This window comes from Python bivittatus, unplaced genomic scaffold, assembly GCF_059951505.1.
Source record: "Python bivittatus isolate LINGU-HERP-01145 unplaced genomic scaffold, Pbiv_v1 ctg000480_np1212, whole genome shotgun sequence".
Taxonomy (NCBI): domain Eukaryota; kingdom Metazoa; phylum Chordata; class Lepidosauria; order Squamata; family Pythonidae; genus Python; species Python bivittatus.
The window spans coordinates 27,316,722-27,330,577 of NW_028277075.1; the positions used below are offsets into that span (position 1 = coordinate 27,316,722).

At 35.0% G+C, this 13,856-nt stretch overlaps 1 protein-coding gene across 6 annotated transcripts in view; it reads left to right on the plus strand.

Annotated features, from left to right (window-relative positions):
- Positions 1-13,856, plus strand: part of NUMB (NUMB endocytic adaptor protein) — an 82,007-nt gene that overhangs the window by 65,631 nt on the left and 2,520 nt on the right. For 3 of the 6 annotated variants that reach the window (XM_088145546.1, XM_088145547.1, XM_088145548.1), the window contains exons 4-10: positions 714-746; positions 3,996-4,070; positions 7,784-7,924; positions 8,558-8,759; positions 10,519-10,818; positions 11,435-11,584; positions 12,483-12,638. In XM_088145546.1, the coding sequence (XP_088001672.1) occupies positions 714-746; positions 3,996-4,070; positions 7,784-7,924; positions 8,558-8,759; positions 10,519-10,818; positions 11,435-11,584; positions 12,483-12,638 (1,057 nt within the window). The remainder of the gene's footprint in view (positions 1-713; positions 747-3,995; positions 4,071-7,783; positions 7,925-8,557; positions 8,760-10,518; positions 10,819-11,434; positions 11,585-12,482; positions 12,639-13,856) is intronic. The other 3 variants (XM_088145549.1, XM_088145550.1, XM_088145551.1) reach the window with 3 other exon arrangements.

Here is a 13,856-nt window from a genome sequence, read left to right on the forward strand (position 1 = left end):
TCCAGTTTTAAGTGGTATACTCATTTTCCTTGACAGTTTATGAAAGCTTTTTACAGGGACTGTAAAAAGGAATATACGGAAAGAATAACCCGTGTGATGTTAACAAGAATTTAGTATGAAGCCTTTTATTGAAAAATATTTAGATTCTACTGAACAAGCCTTGGCATAAAGATAACCTACATTTTTGCCAGATCAGCTTTAGAAATACGAGTTGAGAATAACTGGTTGAATATATAGGCTTGAACACTTTTTAAAAGCAATTCCCCTGCTAGTATTCATGCTATCTGAGCTCTGTTAATTATATTTCCAGTTTTCAAAATGTCATAAATTAATGTGTGAGTTCCAAGTCATCATCACCCAGTTTGGAATGAGTCCATGTCTGCTGCCAAGTTTGGCTTATAACCCTACTAAAAGCTAAGGGAACAAACAAAATGAAGCAAACATTTTGCATGAAATTGGGTCTGATTATTCTTTTTTTCTCTTTCCACTGATTTCAGAGCTATAGCCTGTCCTAATAAAAGTCCACGTAAAGCCTTTTATTTGCATTTTCATGGGACTTTTCATATCTGCCTGTCACATCCTCTATGGATAACTCTAAGCATTCCCTATTTTCCTTCAATCCCCATTTTTATATGTATATGTTGATTTGAAACCTTGGGACACTTTAGCTACCTACAGTAATAGCATTCGACTTGTCCCCCCTGTTCCTCCAGGAAAGGAAGTTCTTCAAAGGCTTCTTTGGAAAAGTAAGTTTAATGCTTCATTGTGTTTGTGCTATAAGGAGTTACATCCCTAGTATAGCACTGTGATATGTCAGAAGGTCCTACAAAACTGACGACAACATAACCTGTCTCTGAGAGCTTGTAAAATGGTCCTCCCTTCATCCCTCCCTCAAGAGTCTCACATTATCATAGATTCTGGTCAAGCTGTGGTTTAGGGGCTACATAATTTAGTACGTTCAATAAAAATTCATCACAGAATTAATGAATGAGCCACTTACTGTTCAAGAGTGCTGATGTTTCCAGCTCTTCAGAGTGTATACATTTAAAATTTCTATCCTGTCTTTTTATAAGGTGACCATCAAGGTGATTTACATGCAAGTGTTCATTTGGAAAAAAATAAGTCTTGAAACAAAGTGAGCAAAAAACAAACAGTAAAAGCAGACAGTGCAGCAAAATTAACAGTACAGGTAGTCCTCGCTTAATGACTTTCTGTTTGGCAAGCGTTTGAAGTTATGACAGCTAAAAAAGTGACTTACAACTGGTGCTCAGTTATGATCGTCACAGTGCCCCTGTGGTCATGTGATCATGATCCGGGTGCTTAGCAACCAGCTCACACTTATGATGGTTGTAGCGTCCCAAGGTCACGTGATTGCCATGTGCGACCTTCCCAGCCAGCTTCTGGCAAGTAAAATCAGTGGGGAATCACGTGATTCACGTAACAACCACCACAAAAAGGTTGTAAAATCAGGTCCGGTCGTGTGATGATTCCCTTAATGACTGCATCACTTAGTGACCTAAATTCCAGTCCCAATTGTGGTTGTTAGGCGAGGACTACCTGTAACTAAGAATGGTGATAATAGCTCCACATTATATCCCATTTAGGGTGTAGGAATGTAATGTCTCAAATGTCATAATGAGATATAAAGTCACAAAATTGCTTGATTCAGTGATTGAAACACACCAAACTATAGAAAGACTTTAAAGATGAACTCTCTGATTCTCAATTCAGTAAGCAGATAGATTCAGAAAATAGGGCTGAAACCAGCATGTTGAAATTACAAGGAAAAAGAATTCAGTCAAATATTTAAAAGAATTTTGCTCTTATGTGAGTTGTTTTAACAGAAGAGCAAACTGTCTCAGCTCTTTGCTTTTGAAAAGAATAAGGAAGCCAAGTAACTTGTCTGATAGTTCAGCTTTGCTTTTGCATACATAAATTCAAGTAGATATTCTCTCTGAAATAAAGCTGAGTGATGCCCTTCTATGGCTAAAAGGGGTGCCTTCATTTCATTGTACCTTATCTGTGGTTAAATATCTTTTCTCATCGTCTATTGTGACTACTATATTCTAACTATAAAGTTGTAATCCCTTCTTGGAACAGAATATTTTCCCTTAGCAATAATACAACACTTTCAGATATTCAATTCAATTCACTTCACATAATTATTTTGTAATCCTTAATAACCCTCCCTATACAAAAGTCCAGTTTTATCCTCATTTTGCAGATAGGAGTTGTGAGACAATTGCTTGCCTAATGCTACTTTAATTAATTCATGGTGGAGGTGAAGTTTGAAGGGAAGGTAGCATGATTCCTTGTTTAGTGTTTTCATAACTACAACAAAAGCCATCCAATATTTGAACCATAAGCTTTGGTATGATTCATGATGAAGGCTTCGGTAGACAATTACTACAGAGTTAGATGTTAAAAGTCATAGTACAGTTATGGTCAGAAAGGCAGAATATAAATGGTAAAACAAAGTCTTTTCGATAAATCTTTATGTTATACTGCAGATAAAAATCTTTTACAGTACATGTTTAATCTTAAGCTGCATTTTTAAAGCTGTATATAGCTTCCTAGTGAGTTCTAAAGATGTACAGTAGGTGAAAAAGTAATCTAAATAACTACTGAATATTCCTCTTTACTACAGACATTCTGAAATATCAAATTAACAATATTTTAGTCACAGGTATGTCAAGTTATATAAGCTGAGAACTTAGCAAAGCATACCATATAAAAACACAGCAGAAATAACCTTAGCAGTACTTAATATAGCATTATGTAAGCAAATTAGGCTATACAATACAGGATAGAGGGTGAAAACTGCCACAATCACTAAATATATTATCTGTGAGAAATATATTTCTCTACAAGGAAAGATGAATGCATATCATCAACCTGCTTTGCTTTTGGAGCTGTGCTTCCCACTATTATTTATGATACGTTCCTTACTATAATTTGAGGAAATAGATGGAAAGTATGTGTACTGATTTCTAAAAGGTCAGTCTGGATGGATGGATTTATGTATTTATTATTTCAATTTGTGTAGCTGCCCATGTCACATATATGATTGTGGGCAGCTTACAACAATTAAAACAATAGAAGACAGCAAAAACAATACATCAAAATGCTTGCATTACTCACAGTAATCTTCAGTCAGTAACTCACATCTCTTCTACAGAGGTACTGTGAGTATGAGATGGGGAAATTACATGTCCTTCCTTGTGCACTTTAAGGAAAGGCAGGATAAAAATGTGCTAAAGCTGGAAAGACCATTGGTATTTCTGGAAAGACCGTTTAGATGTTTTGAGGAAGTACGTTCAGAAATGTTGGGGTGGGAAAGGCAGGGTTTTGGGGGAGGGGTTGTTTGTTTTCTTTGCATGGCAATTGTGAAGGTGATCTGTCACTTTCCATATTTATAGAAATATCCGTATATCTGCAAGGATATTTTCTATTATCAGTTAGATTAAAATGAAAGTAAGACAGTAGAAGTGCTTATACCTAATAAGAGCTCTCGGGGAAGGAATAGGCTAAATTATTAAAACATTGAACTTAATGGCAGTATTATGATTCATCTGAGAGGTACTAGGGTGGAATGTTGGGATAATGGAAAAACAAGAATGTTGACTGCTAAATGTTGGAAGGGGGAAAGCTACTTGTGATGTAACTCCTTAAGCATCAGAGTTAACTGACAGTTTATTTGGTTTTAAATAGGTAAAGAATTTAAGGTTGAATTCTTTGCCTTTATATGAATTTTTTAACCCACTTGACTCATCCTGTTCTTTCCCCTTCCTTTTGCATTGTGTTTTTAAAACTGGCTTCAGCTTGATTCTCTGGAGCTCTTGCTGTTTGATCTGAATATCTGGCTTTGGGCACTCCTGCTGGAGTTGGATATCATCTCTTTATGACTTTTGTGCTTTTTGGAAAGAGGAAGTCAGCATTCAGCTTGTTTAACAGCCTAGCAATAATCTTTTTTCTCTTTTTTCCTTCCCTGCAAGAGTGGAAAGAAGGCAGTTAAAGCGGTCCTGTGGGTTTCAGCAGATGGACTCAGAGTTGTGGATGAGAAAACAAAGGTTAGCTGCTGCTTGGTTTTGAATCAACCTTGATTAAATAAAAAGTTTTCTGATCCTTTCATTTAAGTCAGTACAAATTTTATTTTCTCTTTTGATGTCTTCAGTGAACAAGTGTATGCCTGAACTCCTGTTTGCCTCACTCATAAAAGCAATAGGAAAAACAAAATCATGATATTAAAGAAATATTGTACTATTAAACGCTTGGTTTAATGGATTTTAGTTTTTTGGATATGATAGGAAAAAAATTCCTTTGGACATCACCTTCTTTAATGGATAACCATTCATCCATGGAATCAAGATTTTATTGCAAATATATCACTTGCATCAGTTACATTAATTATTCAAATGACAGGAATTTGGATTTAACAGACATTTGGATTTAATAGGTGCCCCCTCCTGCCAAATGGTCCATTATGTTGATGTTTTTGGTATTTCTTATATAATTTTGTGATTGATCTGAAGTTCTGTTCACTGCCTCTTTCGTGGATGTCATAAAAGTATTACAATCTAATGGAGTTAAGATTCTAACAATGCTGAACATGAATATAACATAAAAATAGAGATTTCCCCCTTAGTTTGAAATATTAACATAAGTTTACTGAAGTAAGATATTATAATTTGATACCTTCTTATATATTCATTATTATTCCAATGTTACTAAAGCAGCATAAGTCCTTTTAGTTCAAACATTTTTAAAGCTATGATTTTAACCCTATTTTTAAATTAAAAGAGTGACATGCTACTTTTTAATGTGTGGCTTTTTAGGACAGAAACTTGATTTTCCTGTGGGTGTCACTTGATGTCAAAACCAAGGAGGTTCTGTACTGTACTGCACCTCATAATGAAGAATGTTGTGTATCTTATACAATGAGTATATGGAGCATTACAGATAACAAACTTTGTTCTGCTAATGCTGCATGGCAATCTGACAAGATAACTTGCCAAAAATTATCTTATAATATGCATAACTAATGCCTATTGCAAAGCTTCAGTCAAAAAAATATGATTTAAGAAAGAACAAAAGTAATCTGAAAAGTTCCAGATTGATTAACAAGCTGATAGTCAACATTTCAAACAGACAAACCAATATTTTTACTACTTCATGGCCTGGTTTCATTCTTTACACTAAGCTATGATTTGTTGAACTATGATTTATTGAGTAAGCCACAATTGGCTGAATTAACAAGGTGCTAACATAAACTATGATACAGAAACTACAGTGGTTGGGCTGGGTTTGTGTAGCATTCAAAGCCAAAAGCAAACATTTTGTATTATGTTAGGACTTAGCACAGTATTTGAACACAACCCATGTTAACTATCTCTTCTATTTGTGTTTGTAAATTTGATAAGCATTCCTTTCACCTTCTCTTCAAATTATTAGTAAGAAAGCTAAAGAGCAGAGGGTCTAAAATCTTGGAATACCTCACTTGATACTTTGCTCTAGTTTCTGGAGGGCTTGTTGTTGAGCACACTTTGTATACAATATTCATACTAAATATATATCCACAATTGTGTCACCATCTAGCTCATACTTCATTAGCTTGTTAATGAGACACTCTGCTAAAACCAATATATTTTATATCTGTAGTATCCTCTTAAGATATCCAGTCAAGAAATCAGAAGGTTAGATCGGCAAGACTAATTCTTGGCAAATCTGGGCTGACGTTTAGTATTTCTTACATTGTTTTCAGGTTGCTTACATATTGATCTCCTATAATCTGCTCTAGAATCTTCCTGGGTGTTGATGTTAAAGTGACCAATCTGTAATTTCCTAGGTTATCCTTTTTTTTTTTTTATGAAGATAGGGACATTTTCCCCCTCCAGTCATCTAGTACTTCTCTTCTCTTAAATGATTTCTCAAACATAATACAGAAAGGTTTGGCCAGACCATAAACAAATTATTTCCGTACATTTGGATGCAATGGAGATTTAAACATTCGAGGTAAATAGGTATTCCCTGACCATTTTGTATCAGTCCCAAGATTAAATGATTCTTTTCACAGTTGTCTGGTAGAACACATACTTTCCTTTTGGAGAAGACTGAGACAGAATAGGATTTGAGTAGCTCTGCCTTTTTTTTTTGTTACCTTATTCACATTTTGCTGTCTTCAGTGAATAGATGATATGCTGATCTCTTTTTCTTTCGAATATCTGAAGGAGCTCTTTTTGTTTTTCTTGGCATCACCAATCTCAGCTGATAACTGTGTCCCCCATTACTACTATTTCATGCCTCTTTGAAAGAACTTCAGCTTGCTTTTGGAAAATATCAGCTACATTTTCTCCTTGGCTAGGAGGCAATAGTAAACATCAACAGCGCTGTAACTTTTATTTGTTCTATTTATTTTAAACTAATTAATGTTTACGCAGTTGCCAATTTCATTCATATAGCTTTTCTTAGCAAATGTGATACTTCTAACACACAGTGCACCTCCTCCTCTCTTTCTAGTAGTCATTCTGTTCATTTTGAACCAACTGCATCTTTTAGTTGCTGTATTCCAATAATAGAAGTCATCCCTCCAGGTCCCCATCTTTTCTAAGAAAACCTATTTGTCTTCCTGTACTAGAAGATAAATTTGATCTTATTTATTTATTCTATGCTGAGTATTAGTATAGAGACAATGAAGATTGTAAGCCAGTGTTCTTTCTGATTGTTCATTAAGTTGCTTAATAGGCTACTTTCAAGAAACACTGTCAGCTTCTTCTACAACACATCTGTAGATCTACGACATATCTGAAGATCTTATTATCTCCAACTCCCACAGGATTCATTTTAAAGCCATCCTGATCAAGCTTGCCATACTTCAGCTAAATAAAATGTTACTGGTCCTTGAGAGATGCATTGTGTCCTATGCCAGAAATCTGTACTACCTGTGGTAACAGAAACCAAATCCCTCCAGTCAACTCCATCTGTATAGTCATTCATTTGCAGTATTCTTTCCCGTTCTGATCCTTTTTCACCAACTGGAAGAGAATACTACCTTAACTGTTAGGGTTTTGAATATCTTTGTTAGATCTTTAAAGTCCATGGTAATATGGTGGATGCTATTCTTTGAATTTGTCTCTGCATGCCCCAGTAAAAAGGGACTACTGTCCCTGAACTTGATAAGTCTTGCAAGCTTTTCTGTCACATCTTTGCTCTATGCTTCTGGCAGACAACATACCTTACAAGCGGGTGGGTCTGGTCAGTACATTTTTATTTCTCATAGTAGTGAATCATCACCTAGCATGACTTTAATACCAGCATCTTCATACTGTACTGCCACTGTAAGTTGTCTCATTAAACTGCATACATTTTTTAAAAATATCCCCTTCTGATATAAGAAATCAATTGCAGTATTTTCTTTTGTGGTTAGTCCAAGATTCCAAATACTTAATGCTAGCTTTTTTTGGAGATACATTCTAAACTTCCTTGGGAAAAAAAATTATTTTTAAAGACAACATATAAAAAACTTAAATAGATTAAATAAATGTGCAGTTACAAAAATGAGATCTAGGTATTCAATTCCACTGGAAGAAAGGGTGAGTAAGATGATGATCCTTTTAGTCTCCCACATGGATATCCACTGTTCCAAGTGGATAATGAATTTGTGTGGAGATAAAAGATATAATTTCTATATTAACTTGATAAAAAGAACAAGGGAAGTTGAAAAACGTATTGCTGTGGTATTCCAAATTCCTGGAATGACTTGAAATATATTGCCCTTTTTTTAAAGGATCTTATAGTTGATCAGACAATAGAGAAGGTCTCCTTCTGTGCTCCAGATAGGAATTTTGACCGAGCATTTTCTTACATCTGTCGAGATGGTACTACAAGACGTTGGATATGTCATTGCTTTATGGCTGTAAAGGACACGGTATGTCCCATTTTGGTTGATAAAAAGTAGCATGTCATGTACAAATCAGTACTGGGTGGGGGAGTACTTCCTGGATTTCAATTCAACTTTAGTATACAAATTATACAAACTGAAAAATGTATAATTTTTTATTTGTGGAAAGTTTGTATTATGTCTTTAATTGTGTATACCAATTGTGTGTTCACTACCCAGAGTCCTAGTTGATTGTGGCAGTTTATAAACATGATAAATAAATAAAGCACAGTACGTTCATAAATCTTAAGGATTTAAATCTAAATATATTAAGTTCCTACAAGTAGTATCAGTCCTGTGCATGTGTTGATACAAATGATGGACTTCATCTACTTGTGATGTACAAATTATTTAAAATGTATAACAACATATTTTTATAACAATATTTTAATAGGAGATATTTGGCCAACATATTTTAATATCATAAGTAAATAAAAAGATTCAATCTCTTTCTCTCCAAATGGTTAAAATCAGGTGATTTAAGACTGGTTGCAGTTGTTGCTCTGAACCTTCTTGGTCAGATTTTACACAGAAAGGTTGTTTATATGGAGTGCCAGCTATCATTGGCACTAGTTGGATGGTTTCTGGTTTTGTTTCTAATTAATGTGAGATCTTTTTCAGGGAGAGAGGTTGAGTCATGCAGTTGGCTGTGCATTCGCAGCATGTTTGGAGCGAAAGCAAAAGAGAGAGAAGGAGTGTGGGGTGACAGCCACCTTTGATGCCAGTAGAACCACTTTCACAAGGGAGGGGTCTTTCAGGGTTACTACAGCAACTGAACAAGCAGAAAGAGAAGAAGTCATGAGACAAATACAAGACATCAAAGGTAACAGAATACATTTGAAGTACAGATTGTATTACTGAATATTTCCTTCAAATGCTGTTGTAGATATTTATAGGCCATATAGAGTGTCACTGAGATGTTCAACTGTAGTGCTTGATGAAGCAATCATGGTATAAGTCCCTTGTATCCAAGAAACATTTTTCATGTCCTTAAAGCTGTAGAAGATTTCATTATTTTTGGATGGTTAAAACAGTGGTTGATATTGTCTTCACTTCTGCTCTTTATCTTTCTGGAAACTCATGTGTTTCATCCAGATCTGGAGACATATCTATATCCAGGTAACACCTGGGTGTTACATTTGCCAAAATGGAAGTCAGCTACTATTATTTTACAGTACTCAAGAATCCTAAATGTAATCTGATATCTACAGCATCTAATAGTGTCTAATTCAGTCAGTCTTTAATCTCCATATGAAAATAGGACCCAGGATAAATTTTGGATCTCATGTCTTCATAAACCACTTTTTATTACACCATGTAGTCTGATAAAGGACTCTATAGAACTCAAAAGCTTGTCCATTGTTATGTGTTATTTTAGTTGATTCTAGTAAAGGGGTTGTCCTATGAGGATTTTAGTTGTTTTTGCATGAACTAACACTACTTCCTTTTTTGGCTAGTTTTGAGAAAATGAATCATAGCCATGAAATTAATAGGATAGTGATAATTATTAAATCATCCTCATGAAATCAAGAATAAAACATAAATGTGATTTTATTTATTTTGTAAATAGGAGTTTCTATTTGTCACAAAGAAATAGCATAATTAGAGTTTGCCTTTGAGTATGCATTAGATTAGAAAAAATGTTTTTGACTTTTTTTTACATCTTTTTGAGCATAATTCAGTGTGCCTAATCCTGTGTTGTAAAGGAGAATTGCCAGTGTCATGGTTTGCAAGATTTGTGACCTGATGATGTTGGGAAAAGTAATCATGACCAATCTGTTTCATAAAGACCAGAACATTTATTAACAAAGTTATAAGCCAATAAAATGGAGTGGCTCTCACTGTTCTCACTACAGAATAGCCTCTTTCTGGACAGTTTGTGATCTCTGTATAAAGAGCTAGCTACGAGTCCTCTTTCATAATGCTGCTTTCTAATCTTGAAATGAGTACCAATAGCAGATTGAAAAGAGGAATATATTACAGGTCTCAAGTTATGGATGAAAACACAACAGGCTTCAGTACAGTACCTTGGGCATTAGCCTATCAGATGGGAAAGGTCCGTTTGAAACCCAGTTCTCTAAATGTTTAGGCCTGGAGATCGTTGTTGATTGTGACAGACTTTTCAAACTCAGGTTTAACAAGAAAGGTCTGATTATCAGTTTCTAGAAATGATAGATACCCAAATCTGATTTTAATTCTTTTACATATGAAAGACTGAGAGCACATACTCAGTCATATATTCATTTTAATTTGGGGGCTGCAAACTTAAACATCTAGTAACACATGATGACTCTTCAATAAATAAACCCTATTTATGCTTTTTTCCTCTTGAGATAAGTATTAATGTTTAATTGATAGTTAAAATGTTAACTAGGTAATAAATTAAATCATTGAAGTGTGTGTGTGTGTGTGTGTGTGTGTGTGTGTGTGTGTGTATTAGGTTAAAGATGTAAGGACTAAATAAACCAGATGCTATATTTTGCATCAAGAACATATATTTCCATAAACTAAAAAATTTAAATTAAAAAAAAAATCAGGCTCAAGTATTTGTGCTCTCCATTTTTAAAAACCTTTTCTTACAGTTGAAACAGATGTGAAAACAGCTGCTTCGAGTGTTGTACCTGGCAATACAGCTCCATCTCCAGGTTCGCCAACTTCTCCTACTGCTGAAGTTGCAACTTCTGCTGAAAAAGAATCCAGCAATCCTCATGCCATCCCCCGACGGCACGCTCCTATTGAGCAGTTAGCCAGACAAGGGTCTTTCCGGGGTTTCCCTGCTCTTAGCCAGAAGATGTCTCCATTTAAACGCCAGCTTTCTCTACGAATCAATGAGTTGCCCTCGACAGTGCAGAGAAAGACTGACTTTCCTATAAAAAACTCAGGTAGGACAAAATTTCTCCCCAATTCTGTTTTGAGTTTGTCTGCATTTGAGAGAGAACTAATGTTGGTATGATTCTCTTCAGAACTTCCATGTTTCTCTTTTGATATGTCACCACAAGGCTCCATTATGTTGCTGGGGTTATAACCTCATAGTTGTAATCTTAAATTCTATGAGTTTTCCTTTGTATGATGTTTCTAAATATGATCAGAGTTTCTAGATGACATCACATATTCCAAAGTATGGATTTGATATCTGTACAAAAGTTCATTTGGTTTTGGTCAGCATATCTTCAGTTATATGTGTTTGCAGTGATTAATGAATTAAGCACTTAGTTTTTTAATGTGAAAGCTGTACAGCTTTGATCATTATTCTTATATTAATATGGATGTAAGTGCTTTGAGGGACTAACATAAAACCAAAGTGATTGTAGCCTTTATTCTTATTCCCTAGATTTTTCTTAGTACTTAACTTTTCTTCCTAAGCTTTTTCGAAGGGCAGGAAAAAGGGCAATTTTTCCTAATCATGAAAAAAAAATCAAAGGAGGACACTGAAAAATCAGGAAGGTGCCTTTGTATTATGTTGGGTCATATCTGTGCAAACTGTGTTTTTTCTTTCAGTTCCTGAGTCTGAAGGAGAAGTCGATAGCATTAGTTCGTTGTGCTCCCAGATTACAAATGCCTTTAGCACGCCATCTGAGGATCCTTTCTCCTCTGCCCCAATGACAAAGCCAGTAACAGCGGTTGCACCACAGTCACCAGCTTTTCAAGGTGTGTGGCCTCTAAACTTGGATGCATGTCATGCTTTTTATATGTGCAAATGCTGTTTTCCTTTTGTGTGCTGGCAGTCTAATGTTTTAAACCATCTTGCCGCTATTTTGTTTGCATCTGGAATCATTCTCTTTTAACTCAGTTATATGCTTGTAAGCTATTCCTTTGTGAACTTCATAGAAAGTCAAGGACGTATTGAGAACACTCAGTTACATGCTAATAACAGAAAATATTTTAAAACAGAAGGCCACATCTTTCAGTTGTTAACAGATGAAATGTTACTATTTAAGAAGTTATGCAATTACCCGTTTCCCAGTCTCCCAGGTCTAAAAAAGAACAACTGGATAAATATAAAATAAACATAAAATCAGTGAATTTGCTACCTGCTGCTTATTTTAAAGAATACAGTGGCTCTAAAGTTGAAGAGATGTTCCCAGTCTTGATGTATTTTGCTTTGATACCTTATAAATGAGATGCAACTTGCAGCCTAATCTTTGAGACAGTAACTATCTCAGTGCTTTTTTTTTAATAATGAAAGGCAACATCTGACAGTTGAAATAATTTTATTTAACCAGAATATTGATAGGGCAGGATGTTCAACCCATGGCTGTTTTGTCCTTCTAAGCTTGCACTGAGAGCATAAAATAAAGCCAGAACTTATAAAAGTCCAAAGAAACATTCCTTTAAAATACTAGCAAATGCCCCAGTTATCTTCCAAGCGAATTAACAAAATTAAACGTATTGAATAAAAAAAATGCTTGTAGAATAATAGTGGACTAGCATGACTAAGTGCTTGAAGTGTGTTGCATGCTGGCCAAAACGTGTTGTTTTCTACATTCCAGTCACCTGCATGCCCTGCATGAATTAACAGCATTGATGTTGTCTGCTCCCATTTTAGTTAATGGCATTGCCCCTGCCTTCCATGTGTTTGCTGATAAACCCGCTCAAACTACTGTAGCACCTACAGCAATACCACTTCGTGAAACCAATCCTTGGGCTCAGGCCCCCACTGCTCCAGCTGTTGCTAAAACTGGAGCTGTAGCTTCTCCTTCTGGTAAGACTGGGGACTGACCTTGGTGTATTGCTTTTAGAAGCTTAAAATGTGTGATGGTGGATTTGAAAGACTTTTATCTCAGCTAACAAAATGGTTCTTAAGGATTTTTTTTTTAATATCCAGAAGCACAGTTAAGGGAAAGCAGAAGGATTAGTTGGACATTTAGATGCAGTATTTTTCTTTATTTCAATGTGTAAGTTAAATAAGTGGGTGGGTGGGTGGGTGGGTAAGTAAGAAAGTAAGTAAGTAAGTAAGTAAGTAAGTAAGTAAGTAAGTAAGTAAATAAATAAATAAATAAATAAATAACATATTAAAGCTTACTAGAAGAAAAAGCTGTTTCAATAACCAGTAACTTTAATGTTAAAAAATTAAATATGAATCTTCATGAAATCAGTCACTTAGTATTATAAATTAGCACTCAGAGTAATTGACGTTCTAATATAAATCTGTATTATAACATTTCTAGTGATTTAGAAAATTACTTGAGGATCCAACTGTAAGCCACAGTAGTTTTGGGTTTTTTTCTTTTTGTTTTTTCAAAATCAAGTTGATGCATGTTTCTTAAAGCCATACCCTTTTCTGCCATGGAAAAGTACTCTTTTTCCTGTTAATTTAATTTAAGTAAAGGGTGCAAGGGCTGTTTCCCATGACATACAACAAACCTGATTCTACCTATTTAGCAACATTCCCACAGAATTTAATTAACTGTCCAATCCCTGCATATTGGTCTCATACCACTATTATTATTTGATGTGGGGTTTTTTTCCCCCTTAAATCGATCCTTGAATCCAAACTGGAATGCACACATTTCTCAGTGCTGGAAATTTCTGATCTAGGGATTAAGAGTATAGTTTATTCATTATTGTAGATCAGTTGACTTGGCTAATGACTTTTTGGGCATTAGAACAAGGAGCTATTACTTGAGAAGCTGGACAGAAATAGAAGAGATGGAAACAAACCCCAAAATAATTTGTTTATTTAAATGCCTAGTTATCTTTGTCAACATAACTGGAACTTCATATATACACACTAATTGAAGTGTGTTAATCATTGTTATGGATTGTTTACTACTGACCGGTAATAGGAAACTGACTATTCTGACCTGGTTATGGTTAAAAGCTAAAGCTATTTCAGAGTATCCTTTCAGTTCCTTATCAAACTGTTCTGAAAAGGGGGAAGACAATTTCTTGCTGAAGTTATATCCTGTTCTTAATTTCT